The following is a 14,865-nucleotide window of genomic DNA, read 5'->3' on the forward strand; positions in this document are numbered from 1 at the left end:
GAGAGAACTTCTAGGAAAGAAGACATCACCACAAAGTTATGAATATTGTTAAAAATGCTTTAATTACTAAAATAGAAATTCAAGATATTCTGTCTTAGGTTCCAAACACCAGCCTCCTGTGTTAGACATCTGAGACTCACAATGTTGAGTGAGTACTGCTACTGGGCACAATTTACATGTACAGTTAACCAGTATCAGGAATTAACACCACAAAGAATTCAACATAAGTTTTTGACTGAAAATCATTATTTGTGCTTCTTCAGTCACACATACTAGTCAGTTCCTGTTAGTGAGGATAAAAGACATTACGAAGAAGGAGATAAAAATCAGTGATGCAAGCAAAACTCTTCCCTTAAAAGGCTGCTTAGTCTTTAAACAAATAAATAATCTCATTGCACTAGGGTAAGTATGAGGATGTGACTGGCTTCTCTATATCCTCAACCCACCTTTAGTAAGTAAGATGTAAACAGCAGGGGCCCAATTCTGCAGTTTCTTGCAAAAGAAACTTTGAGCTGAGTTCTTGTTTCTCTTATGACTACAGCATCAAGCCCCTGACAGAGAGCAGCAGTTAAGCTTCAGTTAATGAATTGTGCCACTGACAAATGAAGGCCCTGAGCATTCAGATTTAATGCAACTTTGGTACGGGCTAGCAGATGCTCCCACCTAAGATTTGTAGTACCGGAGTTTGAGGCAAAGAACGCAGAGAAGAAGCTTATTCTACATGGTACCTATCTTGTTCTGGGCATCCTCCCTGCAGACAAAACCACACCTCTAAGTACTCCTCAGGGCTTGTGTATATTCAGTTGGCAGATACGCTGCTGCTTGTGCTTTACACGTGATGTCCCACTGTGCCATACTGTTAAGATCTAGCCTCGCTGCATATGGCTCTTGGCCCCAAGATCTAGTAAGAGGGTTTGTCGTAGCACTGGCTCAGACTGGAAGGCTTTTAGATTATTACATGAGTTAACTTTCAGGAGTAACGCACCTGCCAATTAACCACTGCAACCTTCTTTGTATTTTCCAAGAATGCAAAGGTGAAGAAAAATGTTTGCTCAGAAGAAAATGAACATGTTTTCAGTCACCTTGTTGTTGAGACCTAACTGTATACTAAGTTTTGTCAAATATTAAAGTGGGGAAGAAGAAAGGTTTGTGTTTGAGAAGAGGCCAGCATTGCGGCTGGACTCCACAGTTAACTTTCCTCGTGTTAAAACAGAAGCTCCTAGTGAAGATGGAACAGAAGCTTGGTCTGGCACTGAGGAATTTCCCAACATGGATCTCTTAACAGATTCTGGTAAGGAGCATAGGTAGGATGTTCACTTCATGTTTCAAAGAAACAGTCTGAATTTACAGCAAGCTGTCAGGTGGGACAGGTACAGGCAGCTCCATCCCCACCCCCGGACCCCTATTGCTGACTAAACTTGTTCACTCAAAAGCAGGCCTTGTATCCTAGTGCCATAAAACCTGAGGTACAAAAATAGGGTAACTTAATCAGCCATAGTCAAATTTGCACTGCTAACAAGGAAGAGGACTAATGTTCACAGTAAGGCAAAGTTCTAAGTCTCCACTGCTTGGCAAGATTAACATCCTTGGCGCGTTAGGATGTGAGTGCACTAGTTCCTCCCCTGGCTAGGCATTACCAGTTATTTTCAAATCCAGTTTGCAGAGAAGGTACTGTGAGGGCAGTCTTGTGTTTTACAGAACTGGAAAAGGTGTGTGATAGCACATGGGTAGGTGCAGATGCCTGACAGGAACAAAGTGTTCATCCCAAGACATGGGTGAGTAAAAGCTTCGCTTAGTCACAGGGTAATACCTCTCTCTTCCTAAAACTTGGGTAAATTCATCTTTAAGTTACATGTTCTGTGTTGAATAGAAGATGGTCATAGCAAAGTGAGCTGTTACTAGATCAGACATTTCATCTGAATGCATGCTTAATTTCCTTGTAGGTATAATGCGACAAGCATTTCTTTTGGCAGTGGAGTTTAAGTATCTGGCGGTGGTGACTAGTTCTGTGCCAGCACAACTGTGTGTTATGACTAGATGGTAAACGAACCAAGTTATCAGGTCTGGTCGCCAGACATACTGTATGGCTCCAGACTTATAAACGGCAGCACAAAGGTAGGAACACAACAGTAGGTCACACTTGCTGTTTAAGAAACTCCTGCTGCCTAAAGAAATATGTGGTATGGTACAACCTATGTTTCAGCCAATACCTTTCTGAAAATCATACCCAAGGAGTGCTTATAGCAGGCCCCTTGAAAGACTGGAATCTTCCTGCAATGTATTAGCTAACCTAACAGCTGGATATTTGGAACACTGAGGCTGGAAGCATCCAGAGTTGTTCAATTTCCTCTGAATGACTGCTGGTGCCATCTTTAATTCCTGTATTTAATGTCTCCCAAGCAAGCATCAATTCTGTATGCCTTAAAATAAAAGGGAGGAGAAATCACGTGTATGTAGTTTACCACCATGTGCCAGGTATACTGTGCTTTTAGCAATGGGATGCTATACAAATGTGCTGGTGAAAGCTGGCTTTGAGCCCCTTGCAGATACTCTGCTGGAGTTTAGGCTTTTTGACTTTCAAAAGGCAGCTTCTGGATCATTTACGACAATCACAATTATAGATTATACTTATAATTTCATTATGTGTGATGCCACTCCCAGGTGAAGATCTGTTGCATAGCTTTGGTCCATGCTCTGTGACTGATTCCAGCTGAACAACATACCTGGAGATATCAATTTGCTTTCTCAAACTTTGAGGAATGCTGAAGTCCACAGGAATGTCTCAGCTCAATACGTTATCCCCAGAGACTGCAGTAAGTGAAAGGTAGCACCCAAAGTCCAGCTTGTCTCTATGTTGTTCACTTTCTTTGTTAACTATGAAGGAAGAAAAAGTAGTTCTCAACAGTTTTCTAGAGTTGTAGGTTGCACAGATAATAGCAACTACGACATAACAACACTGGAAAGATGTGGTAAATAGTTAGCCAGAGAAAGGAACTAGCGTATGTTGATTGTTAAAGAAAGAGGAAAGACGGTTTTAGGATTTAAATCTTTTTCTTACCTGTAAGAGTGTGTTGTCCCTAAATCCAAAACCTTCCTTTAATAAAGCAGTGATGTACGTGAGATCCATGCAGAGGAAAGGACTTGCTGAGTTGTACCTCTCCATGTTATCACATACTAAAGAAGGAAATAAAAAAAAAAACTTAGCAAAATAAAAGAGCTTTTCTCTACATTATACACTTGAACTGCCCTCAACCTAAAACCTACTAAATCAAGCCACCCACTTCTATTAATGGGTACATATAATGCAAGATACATACTACGCAGCTCTTCTCTAAAGGTAGACTTTACCTTCTAGGCTGGCAGTTGTGGTTTTTTTGGTTTTTTGTTTTTCTTAATTTGCCCTCCCGTGCTACTAGCATGAGAGGGAAGAGGCTGTTGCCCAAACAACCTCTCAGTCACTGGAGCTGATTCCACACTAACGTTCAAGAACACCTATCCAAAATCATCTGAGTTTCTAGGGAAATTATCTGAAATATCATTGAACTGAGGTGATATTTTGGAAAAAAATCTGTCCTAAGCTACATAACTAAGCAAATCTGATGACAAAGATGGTCTACTATTATCATAGGGATGATCATAATTGAGAGGTACTATCTTACCCTGTAGCCTAAAGGTTTAGCCATAAGTAGCATGGAGAGGTTTTTTTTTTTTTTTTTTTTTTAAGGAGGAGGTATAAACTAGAGCATGCATTCAGAAATAAGGTTGGGGAGGTAAGGAGATGCAGAGGAGGCTGTCTTAACTTAAACAATCTCTATTCTCTTTCTCTATATTGTTAGAGATTAAAAAGGACTTAAGGTGACAGACTAACAAGTCAGCATTCTACTAAACTCAGAGTTGCAGTTTTACAGATGACCTTCATACAGCAATTATAGGAAACTTATGCCTCTTTGCACTGACGTCTATCAGCTACCTCCCTTCTGTTATTTCCTGAACAGAACTGCAAAGTTGCTAGCACACTGTCTCTTGTTACTGTTCTTCAATACCTTCTTTTGCAGTAGTTAGAAGTGTTGGCTAACAAAAGGCAAGTAACAAGACATGGGCATGTAAGTGGAATAAAGGCTAAACAGTCTTTTTCTGAAGCCGAACACATTAAGTACTGCCTTATGGACATAGGTATTTTCAGTGATCTCTCCTCCCCACCAGTATCCCAAGTCTCACGTCAATTACCTTCTTTGGCTTTTCTTTCAAAATCTCTCACTTCCAGAACACCTCCCTGTTCATAATCTGAAAAAGAAGAGGTGAGAAAACATCATCATAGACCTGAAGACGTTTGAGTTCTAAATTTAAGTTGACTCTAGAGTACAACTCAGTGATGCTGTACTAGGAATGAAATCTGTTGGTAACAGGGAACAAAGCTGCAAGTCTAACTGGAGCTCAGAGCACAAGTCTCATCTGCCAAATTCTGAACATCAAAGCTACACTGAGGGATACATGTTTATTCCCTGAATGCACTTGGTGCATTTCTTCTTTCTGAATACCTTGCCTTTTCCCTGCTCCCCACAGCTCGTCTCCATGGTTCTACCTTCTGGTTGACATGCTTGCATTTAATAGATTACCCCAAACCAATTTACCAATTAGGTTGGTGTCAACTGCTCGATCATAGTAATAGGAGAAAGCGTAGAAGGAACTTCCACGAATCTCATCTGGTTGGTGCAGTTTCCCTTTGACAACCTTAAGTACTTCCAAGTAGCAAGGCTTGAATCCTGTTTCTCCTGTCAGGACAAACACAGTCAGGGTGAGCCAAAGAGGCACATCCAGCAGATGGAAGAATCACTGGCAATAGCACTAAAAGGGAAGAAGCAGGGATTAAAGAATCAGAAGAGGTCAGAAGAGTTTAGGTATCCTCTCCATAATCCAGTGTGACACCTGCATGCAGCAAGGACTCCAGATCACCATCATCAAGTGGAACTAGTTAGAATAGCTCACAGCAATGTATGAAAGGTGCGTTGAGCATACTAGAGTAGGTGCATTAAAAGCTTTCTCTGCTTCAGGCAAAGCTCCCATTGTTATGTTCTGCGGTCAGCAGAATCTCATTTACATTTGCTACCGCTTGCTAGATAAAACTTTACTTTCCTTCCCCATCATGTTGTAATTTACCAATCCACTCCACACACACCAAATCTGCAGCTCAGCAATTGTGTTCCACCCCACTGTAAGGCAAAGCAGTGTCAGTCACTAAATGGGTCTGTTCTAGCCACTGATGGGAGCAGCTTCACGTGCTATTTGCAGCATTAGGGATAGTATCTTTAAGAAAAAAAGATTTGTTTTACAAGAAGCCATAATTTGCCTTATTTTACCTTCTTTGTTGCCACCATACCGGTACTTCACTCCCCCAAAGTGCCACTCTGCTTCCAATTGCTTTGGCAAACAAGAACTGCGGAACATTTGTCCATCCACAGCTGGAACAAAACCAGAGGGGAGAGTCAGAAAGGATAAAATTTAACACAGCTGTCAATCAATGTATAGAGATAGAAAAGACTGAAAGATCTTCATTAAGGTCATCAAGCAAAAGTAAGGAAATCTGAATTGATATATCGCCATAAACTATGAATTGAATTAAACTACCGTTATGAATTAAGGTGTTGTCTCGGTCTGGAAAAGTTGTACTCATTTTGCCCTGCAAGCTACAGAGCAGTTAGGCTTGTCATTTGTTAACGAGAGATAAATGGTAGAAGGATATCTGGATAATGGCTTATCAGCATAGAAGACAAACAATCATGAGAAGTAATTAATTAAACACACATACACAAACCATAACAAACAGCACGTAACTGACACAAGCAAAACAACCGAGCAAGGAAGTCAGAAACTTGTAAGACACTGATCAGTGGCCACTACAGGAACTGCTAAGTATAGCCTCGAAGAGGTTTAACCAGAAATACTGTAACTGACAAGAAAACATGTTTGTTGTGGCCAGCACAGGTCTCATAGGAAAAAGCAGACTTCTGTGGAACATTTGAGGGTGACTGGACGAATGTGCAAAACTTACTACAGGATGTTTAGAGGAAGGATCAAAGGCAGGGAAAGGGGATCAAAATGGTTCAGGGAACAGAAAATATTGGAAAATGGAGAGGAGGATAAAAGGGGGGCAATCATAAGCCCCTGTTCAGCACTTTTTTCTGACTGAGGCCTGTGACCAGTCAGTGTAGTCCGTCCTATCTTCTTAAAACCTATTCCCAACTGTTTTTGTTTTTTCTGACGCTTGTTCCAGTAATTAACACAAGCTTGTCTATCCAGCAAGTAAGAAGCCAGGTGGGAAAATCCCAGGTTCTGGCCAGAAACCAGACAAAAGTCCCGAGGTCTTGGCATGGGTATTAGAATGACTTAAGGTCTGGGTCAGAGACTGGAAAGACTCATGAATCTATGTGTTTGGTTTAGTCAGTGAGGGTGTGTGTGATATGCCTGTGGACTTCCAGCTAGTCAGTAAATAGGAAAGGAGGTCTGGGGGAGCCTGAGGAGGCAGCGGACACCAGAAAGACCTGTGAATTGGCTTGGCCTAAGCAGTCCCTGGGAAAAGAACCTATTCATGCTGTTTGCATTTATGTGCGTGCTGGTAAAGCTGTGCATTTGTGGCTGGCTGCGTCTTTAGGATATTTGTGTGTCCACATGTGCAGTTCTGGAATTTGCACATTAGCTGAAAATGGAAATATGGAAAAGCATCTCCCTCACAAGACACTCTTTTTAAAAAGTGGTAGGCTGTTTTTGGACAGATCTATAGCAGGAAAAGATGTATGCAATACAGAAGTGAAGACACAGGAAATGGGCTGCTGACACAAGACTAAACCTACCCATCTCTTCAGAAATCTTAGATGTTCTGTCATCTGAACGTACCTTCCATATTCAAAGCTCCGAGAGTTGCTAGTCTGGCAGCTTTTAGTCCAAAACCCAAATAGCTGCAAACAAAGTAAGACATTACAGTTTAAATTCTTGCACATTTGGTATGCTTCAGCAATACCCTCCTCTTCCTAAATCATGGAACACCCAAAACAAATTTCCTTTCTTTGCTTCCCACTACTCTACCCTCTCTAAAGTAGTTGCATATGCAAGAACAATTCCAAGTACCAGACGTACAAATGCCTAGACACACAGAGCTGTAAAAGGGGTAAATCTAAAACAGTAGAACGTGATTAGAGATGGTGTGATGTTTCTATGAGACATTCACTGAAAAGCATTCAAATGAAAACATTCATTCAATTAGTCATAAAAACAAGGGAGAAAGAAAGATATGTGAGGAGTGCATGGGGAATAGTATGGCCTTTCGTATGTCGCGTAAGACTATGTGCACTTAGGGCAGAACTAACTGAATTGCAGAACGTCCCACTAAGAGGAAGATGTGCCTTCATCTCTGACTCCGCAGAATACCACTGTACTCACTGCAAGCTAGGACTGAGAACAACTTTTATGAGAAAGTCATTACATGTTGCTGGCTTTAACAACGCAGTTAGATAAAAAAAACCTGTTGGCCTTTCATTTCCTCCTCTGTGTTTGGCTGTCAATCCCTTTAGTCACATCAATACAAGCGTTTACAGAATAATCAAGGTTAAATTAACCTTTATCTCCCTCATTTTAAGGAGATAATTTTTAATGTCAATTATTTCAAGTGATATAATTTATTGCATTGGCAAATAGAGCAATCAGTTACCTTGGTAAATACAAGCAGTAGGAGAGGAGGACTTTTAAACCAGCATTGTTGTCAAGTAAACATATTCTGCAATTAACTGAGTTGACATTCTGCACCCCACTAGTCATGGGCTGAGACCAAATCCCTACTATACATAGTTGAGTTCTCACTGGACTATAAGTCATGCAGGTAAACTCTCTGGATATCACTGCAGACATCTCAGAAACTTGTTAGCTTAACTCAATAAGCGCAAGTAAATTCTTTCAGGCCAAGACTCCCCTCAGATGGTTCAAGAATCTGTTGTGCTCCATGGTGTGTATTAGCTGCCTGTGGTTGTCATGTTGGTTTCTATCAGTCTAGGTTTTAATTTTTTGTCTAGTTACTGATGAGATAGGCTATTTAGAACTAAGAACTAAACATAAGAAAGCCTCAGGTGGGTTCTCTTTCCAAATATAACCAGGTTTAATTCTCACTGCTGGCATGGTATCTGCCTTTCTGCTTAGTCCAAAATATTTGGTTTGAATCCAGTAATAAGAATTCTCCTTAAATATAGTGACTCATAATGCATCCTCTTGATCTGATGGACTAATATTCCCTTACGGTGATATTAACCATAATCCTGGAACATTTCCAGTCTACTAATATCTTGTTCCAGTTCAACTAAAATATCAAGCAGATAAGAAATGTAGTAAAAAAAAAAAAAAAAAAAAAAAAAAGTCACGGTCCCAGCGGCTGGTCATAGAATAACACAGACATTTCTGGTTCGCTCAGGGGCTGTAGAGAGACTGATTCTCCCACTGGAGACAGCAGCCTTTTTGCTCCTCACCTGTGGGTATAGAGCTTGTAGGTGCTATTAAACATTTCAAATGAGGTAAGAAAATCCCCAGGGCTTTCCTTCAAAGTTTCCTAAAAATTAAGTAGAAGAAGAAATCTTTTAGTTTTTATTAGGCAACAAAAGATAAATGATGAAATATCACAGATATACCCATAGGGTTTACTGCATGCTCAGCTGATCTGCTTTGAAAACAAAAAACAGTTTTCCAATGGTGCCCACTGCTGTAATATTTGCAATATTTAACAATGAGTTTATTTATATGCATCTTCGTGTTACTGCAACGTATAATAGGGAAGTGAAACAGATCAGGATGAAAATATTTTCTAATTCAGGATACCTGATTTTTTCAGAGTACTTCTGTGTTTGTCTATATATACACACACACACAGACCCCACTGAAATCAGCTGCACTAGCACTGTGAACTTTTGCAAGTCAGACTAGCGATCTCAATTCAGGAACTAGGAATAAAAAAAATAAAAATAAAAAAGCTAAGTAAAGTATATGCCAGATTTTCCCCAAGTCAAACAACTTGCTGATGCTTAAAGAAACACTGTGCCTACTCACTCCCAGTCTTAGTGCTGCCTTACCTCTTGGTTTAAGTGCTTCCCTCTAAACTAAGCTCTTATTTCACCACCTCCAGCCTTCCTTTCAGTGTTCCCTTTGTGTGCACCTCTGCCCCACTGGTCCCTATTTCCTTGCCAGACTGACTCTCATATTTGGTAAATCTGAGCCAGTTTCAGACTCTTTTACTGTTCCTTTCTCTTTCCAGTTCCTGAGGCCTCAGTCCCAGTTTGTGTCTTTTCTTTGCTGGGGCCCTCATCTTCCCATCCCTTCTTGGCACTGTGCATTCCTATCAGTCACTCTGCTATTCTGGGCCAAGCAGCAGAACCTGAGAGGACTGAACCTTCAGAGTTCCTGCTGCTGCCATTCAAGGAAGCAGATACAGCAAAAGCCAGATCTGCAATCATAGAGTCCTAGACAGAAGCCTGCCCAAACCTGAAAGAGATTTGGCAGTATTTAGCTTAAATCTCTCCTGTACAAATAAGAACTGAAGCTTATTTTGGTCTTTGGGTAGATAGGGTGCATAGGAGAATCAGTGACATCCTGGACCCAACACATCGAGATCTTGCCAAATTTTGAGTTCTGTTCCTAAACCTTACATCACAAAAACTTTTTAAAAAAGGAGAGTGGTGAAAAAAAATCGTTTGGATAAACAACTGTCTTCCAACCCTTGCTTTCAAGAAAATGTAAAAATCTTCACACACTCCCCAAATGAGGCAGGCAACCAGACAGATGATTATGGAGGTTTTTTTTTAAATGTTTCTAACTTTGGCAATAGCCAAACCATAAAAAGCGTAACATGATTTTAAAACCAGGTCCTTACAGTTACCATTATATGTCCTCTGTTTACCTGTAAACCTGTATTGCATTAATGAATCCCCTGGTATTACAGTGTTTTGTCTAAAATAATACAAGAGCAAACATGCAAATGCCTCAGATTATAGAAGGGAAAAAAGCCTCTGCAAATCTAAGGACAAAATTCTGTCAGATGGGCAAAACTCTTCAGAGACATCCTGAGCTTTGTTTGTGCTTTTTGGTGTGAACTTGACAATAGAGGCTAGCAGTAGACATGTGCTCTACTCATTCACACCATTGGTCCCGCAGCAGCAAACCCTCAAGGCCTTTTCCTGCAAGGCTGCAATAAGTTTGAATCCTGAGCTGCAACCCAGCATACTTCACAGCTCCATTTAGTCTCTAAACCCCTGATAAGCAACACTCTTTCCTGTTGGTCCAGTGCCCACTTCAGCAGGTGTTATCAACACAAAACAGAGGACAAGCCCAGCATCCTAGAGGCTCTGCTGAACACGATAAGGTTGCACATCAGGTTTCAACATGACCCACCACAGGAGAACTAAAATATCCTGATATGAAAACCATGTGTTTTGTGGTCCCCAAACACCTGTTTGAGAATTTTGATTCATGTAAACAAAATATGTTAAACTACTTCAGAAATACCAAGAGTAACAAAGACAACTTGACAACACTGAGGTACAGAATGCTATATTGCCCTTCCACTGCTTAACATCCATGTTATCTTTTCAAGCAAACGTTGGACTTGGATCCCAGTTCAAATTGTTTCTAAAGAGATACAGAATTTCTGACAAATCCAGCAGAGATGCACTTGGGACCAAGATGGGGATTCTCACAGGAAATTAGAATAAATAAGAAAGAGAGGTTGGCTGTGCTATTATAAATAAGAACATTCACTCCATGAGATTGCAACCTCCCCATAACGCTATTTAGGGAGGATCTGCTACCAGACTGGGAGGAAAAAAAAAAAAAAAAGAAAAAAACTCAGAAGAGAACCTAAATTTCTTGTAAAAAGCAAGAATACTCCCTGGAAACACCCTACATTTATCGAATGAAAAGTAATTATCTGCATTCAACGGGCTTTCCCGGCCTGGGTCTAGAAAATAAAAACTGTTTCTCTTTGGCTTTACGTATTTGCTTGCTTTCTTTTTCCTTCGTCCTTATCCATGCTCCTCTGTCTGCAAAAGCCTATCAGCCAACTGCTGATGTCAAAGCATACAGATCACAGTACATCACAGATGCTCTGCTTGTGCCAGTGCTGACAAAATGAAAGCACAGAGCACAGCAGTGCCCACATCTCCCCACTGGCCTTGAGGTCCCAACCCACTCACCTCGAATCGTGGCAGAAATGTGATTTGTGTTGAGGCTCCTCCCAAGTCCAGGGTCCCAACAGTGTGCTGGTTCTGGCCAGACAGCTGCCCTGCAAACAACAACATGCTCAGAACACCCCAAAGTGGCAAAATGCTAAAACGTGGATACTGCATGTATGTTCAGGCAACCGAAATGTTATCACGTTAGCACAGCAATACAGGAAGGCTGAGCTGGCCTTCAAAGACAAAAGCCATCACAAAGAAAAGGTTGGCAAAAAAGACGATATTAAGAAAAGATTCATAGGATTTTTTTCCCCTTGATTCCCATTTCACCTACAAAGAGACAAAAGCAGATAGATCTTTTGGTATGCAGCAAAGGCTGAAAAGCAAGAGAAAACATCTCCTGTAGAAGACTGCTGGAGAGTACATAAATTCTGTAACTACCATATAGCTGGTGAAGAGCAGTAGGAGAATAAGGGTACAATAACAGCAGACCAGTTATCATTTGTCTTCATCCAGAACAGCTTTTTTTTTTTTTTGCTTGCTCATGTGGATACTGCAGTATTGATTTTTTTTTTCTCTTCACTAGATTGCACTCTCAGACCTTCCTAGAGCCAACAGGGTTAAAGCACCATGGTGTTCCCTGTTAGGCCATGTTTGTTGCGTAATTCACGCAACAATGCTGAATGAAGAACATCGTAAAACCCTGTTTCCCACCCCCTGGCAGATTGCAGTACCAACCCCCTACATACATTACAGCTTGCCAGTGCCTCCCAGTCCTGAGTAATTCCCGGCACCTTCTGGATCAAGATGCCTTCATCTTGCCACAGTTGTGGCTCAGCCTCCAAAACACAGTTTGCCCAAGACAATCCACTGCTTTTGCATTGTGCCAGTGTGAAGGAAAAGGAAGGTATAGCAGCCAAGGCAGAGGAACTTAGGGTGATCACCATTGCAGAAAAGACTCAAGTTCATGTTTAAAGTGAAGTTACACAGAATTAGCTACCTGTCAAAAAGTTCACAGTGATCCAGGCTAAAATTCCTGCAAAGAGCGAAAAGGAAAAAAAAAAAATCACTACTGAATACTCTCATGATCTCCTGCTCAACTCTTATCACCACTCCACGTTATTTATTTAGTAATGATTTCCAGGTAATGCAATATAAGCACCCCAAGATTTCAGACACTAATTCAAACTTACAAATAAATGATATGATGCATTACTGATGTATTAAAACCTCATAAGGTGGGATAGGTAGAACATTCCTAATATCTATGCACAAAAATCACTTCTAATATCCAAACAACACACAAAGAAGCAATGAGCAGACACAATGTACAAGTTTCCTTGGGCACTTTTTTTGTCAGCATTTCAATTTCTAATCTGAAAGTTGCATGGACACTGCTCTGTGTTTGTATGTTGCGGTTTGTGTGATTACACTAAAAACAGTAGCAGCCAGTAGAACACAAACAACTCCTCTTGGACTCCAGCAGCTTTCTTAATGTTGGGGTGATTATCACCCAAACACTGGCAAACGTGTGACAGCACAAGAGGTGGGATTTTTAAATAAACCTTGGCAAGCTACACTGTGCGCTATTATGCCTCCTTGGTCCTGCTCCCTGTTAATGCCCCACTTCTCCCTGACACACACTTCATCTGTTCATCCTAGTGGCATATTGTGCATTACACCATGCTTCATCCAATACTTGCAGACTTTTATGTTCCTTCTCTTTTTCTCTTGGCCCATATGGACAGATTTTGCTCTTTAATCTGTCTCCATGTATTGGTTGTTTAAGCTTCATGATAATTCTTTCTGCTTTCCCTGAACACCCTCCAACTGGCAATATACCTGCCATAACGAAGTGTTCAGAACTGAATGTAATAACACAGATGGCTCTTATCAGACATCCATACAGAATTATTACCTGACTGTTCTCCAAGGTAATAAAACTGGATATGAAGCCAAAATGCAACATTGGTATGTTCTGCACTGCAAATTCATTTACTAATTATCACTCACTCCAAGCCTAAAACGTTTTTTTTGTATTTTAGATTATTTTCTGTTACTTTATTAGTTGCATTTTTACAGTCTGATTTATTTTTATTATTATTATTCTATCACCTATTTAGATTTCTGTTATTTTAATGCTTGGCAATTGTCCTTCATTCTTCTCTAATAGTCACAACGCTTCCAACCTTACCTCAAAATTGATGAGATAATTGTAACGGATTATTTTTAATGCTGACATTGCAAAATTTACTAGGCGCTTCCATAAGCTTCCTAGCTTGCTTACATCCATCATGGAACCTTTCAGAAGTGGACACCGTATTTATTTATTTCCACTAGTGACCACAAACAGGCTTCCACTGGTTAGCCTGCATACTTGGAGATGAGGTTCTGATTGGGAATCTCAGAAGGTTTTGGAGGAACCTTCACCTAGCTAACTCATAGAACTCTCTGTGTGGGGCTAGAAACTTTTTCTTCTTTCTTCCAATTTAGGTGACCATTTATCTCTCCCTCTCACATTCATAAGACCTTTCTCTTGCTTACTCTCTCCCCCTCTTTGCTTTTGCTTTTTCCTCCTCCTAAAACATACCTTCATAAGACCCATCCATGATGCTAACACTGTCTTCTGGAACAAGAAACGGTGATTCCTCAAAGACTTCTTTCACCTGAAGAAAGAAATAATGATTCAGTGCCTTGGTCCAAAGAGTCTTGCTCTGCTCTGACAGCGACAGAAAGTTTTCTTTTTTGCAGTGGTAGAAAATAAGACAGGACTGTGTGGTAGACAAAATGCTTCCTCTTCCAAGGGCCGGTAAAGAAAGAAAAAAGAATCCTAGGTCTGTCTCCCTATGCCTCCTATCCACAGCAAAGCAAGAGGATTTCAGGACTATATAAAAAAGCATGAAACTTACAGACTTCACAGACTGTCACGGGATTACAGTCACTTTTCATAGCTGAAATTTGCTGATGGTAAACAGACTGGAGGACTCAGGCATGAAAAATGAAATAGGGAGAGCAATACTGTTGCACCAAGAGACCTTAGTATTACCTCTAAAAGTAGAGCCTGAGCCTTCTCCTCTGACAGTAAACGCAGTCCAGCTGTGGCTTTTAACACTACCGGCGTCTTCTTCCAGAGATGAGGAGGCACAGCATCTATGGCCATGTCCAGCAATTTTTTGACAGATTCAGCACCCTAGAAGGAAAAAGAAGTTGTTTTACTTACAGTTACCTCCTACAGGCCATCAGGAAATGACCTTCCCAATTCCCCCTCAAAACCAGTAAAACCAGTATTCAACAGCAGAAAATATCTCACCCGCAACCAAAAGAAGCATAAAAACTGTGCTAGGCATCTCATACGAGGAGAAGAATATCTGCATTTCAAGGTCATATATATTCAGAGATGGAATTGAATTTCATTGTTTGTGGAAAGTATTTCTTGAGAGGATGGAGGGAGGCAAGGGAACTGAGTATCCGACAAACCTAGACATCTTGTAGTACAGTGAAACTAAATGGTGCAGTTACTGACTGAAGACGCAAAAGTCAGGGGGAATGTCTGCAGATTTCAGTAAGTGTAATATAAGAATTCCAAGTGAGCCCACAGAAAGTAGTTTAATTATAATGACAGCTGTAGAGAGGTTACCACATGAGGCACAGGCATCACTGCTGG

General features: G+C 40.7%; 1 protein-coding gene across 4 annotated transcripts in view; it reads right to left on the bottom strand.

Moving 5' to 3' along the window:
• Positions 1–14,865, bottom strand: part of ENTPD5 (ectonucleoside triphosphate diphosphohydrolase 5 (inactive)) — a 29,802-nt gene that overhangs the window by 8,259 nt on the left and 6,678 nt on the right. For 2 of the 4 annotated variants that reach the window (XM_082762352.1, XM_082762351.1), the window contains 11 exons: positions 14,248–14,391; positions 13,792–13,867; positions 12,202–12,237; positions 11,220–11,308; positions 8,508–8,587; positions 6,892–6,953; positions 5,358–5,459; positions 4,632–4,772; positions 4,228–4,284; positions 3,059–3,174; positions 79–2,874 (listed from right to left, as the gene is read on the bottom strand). In XM_082762352.1, the coding sequence (XP_082618478.1) occupies positions 2,788–2,874; positions 3,059–3,174; positions 4,228–4,284; positions 4,632–4,772; positions 5,358–5,459; positions 6,892–6,953; positions 8,508–8,587; positions 11,220–11,308; positions 12,202–12,237; positions 13,792–13,867; positions 14,248–14,391 (990 nt within the window). In that variant the 3' untranslated portion in view covers positions 79–2,787. Of the gene's footprint in view, positions 1–74; positions 2,875–3,058; positions 3,175–4,227; positions 4,285–4,631; positions 4,773–5,357; positions 5,460–6,891; positions 6,954–8,507; positions 8,588–11,219; positions 11,309–12,201; positions 12,238–13,791; positions 13,868–14,247; positions 14,392–14,865 lie in introns of those variants that run through there. The other 2 variants (XR_014317659.1, XM_082762353.1) reach the window with 2 other exon arrangements.

This window comes from Aythya marila (genome assembly GCF_965140915.1).
Source record: "Aythya marila genome assembly, chromosome: 5".
Classification (NCBI taxonomy): Eukaryota; Metazoa; Chordata; class Aves; order Anseriformes; family Anatidae; genus Aythya; species Aythya marila.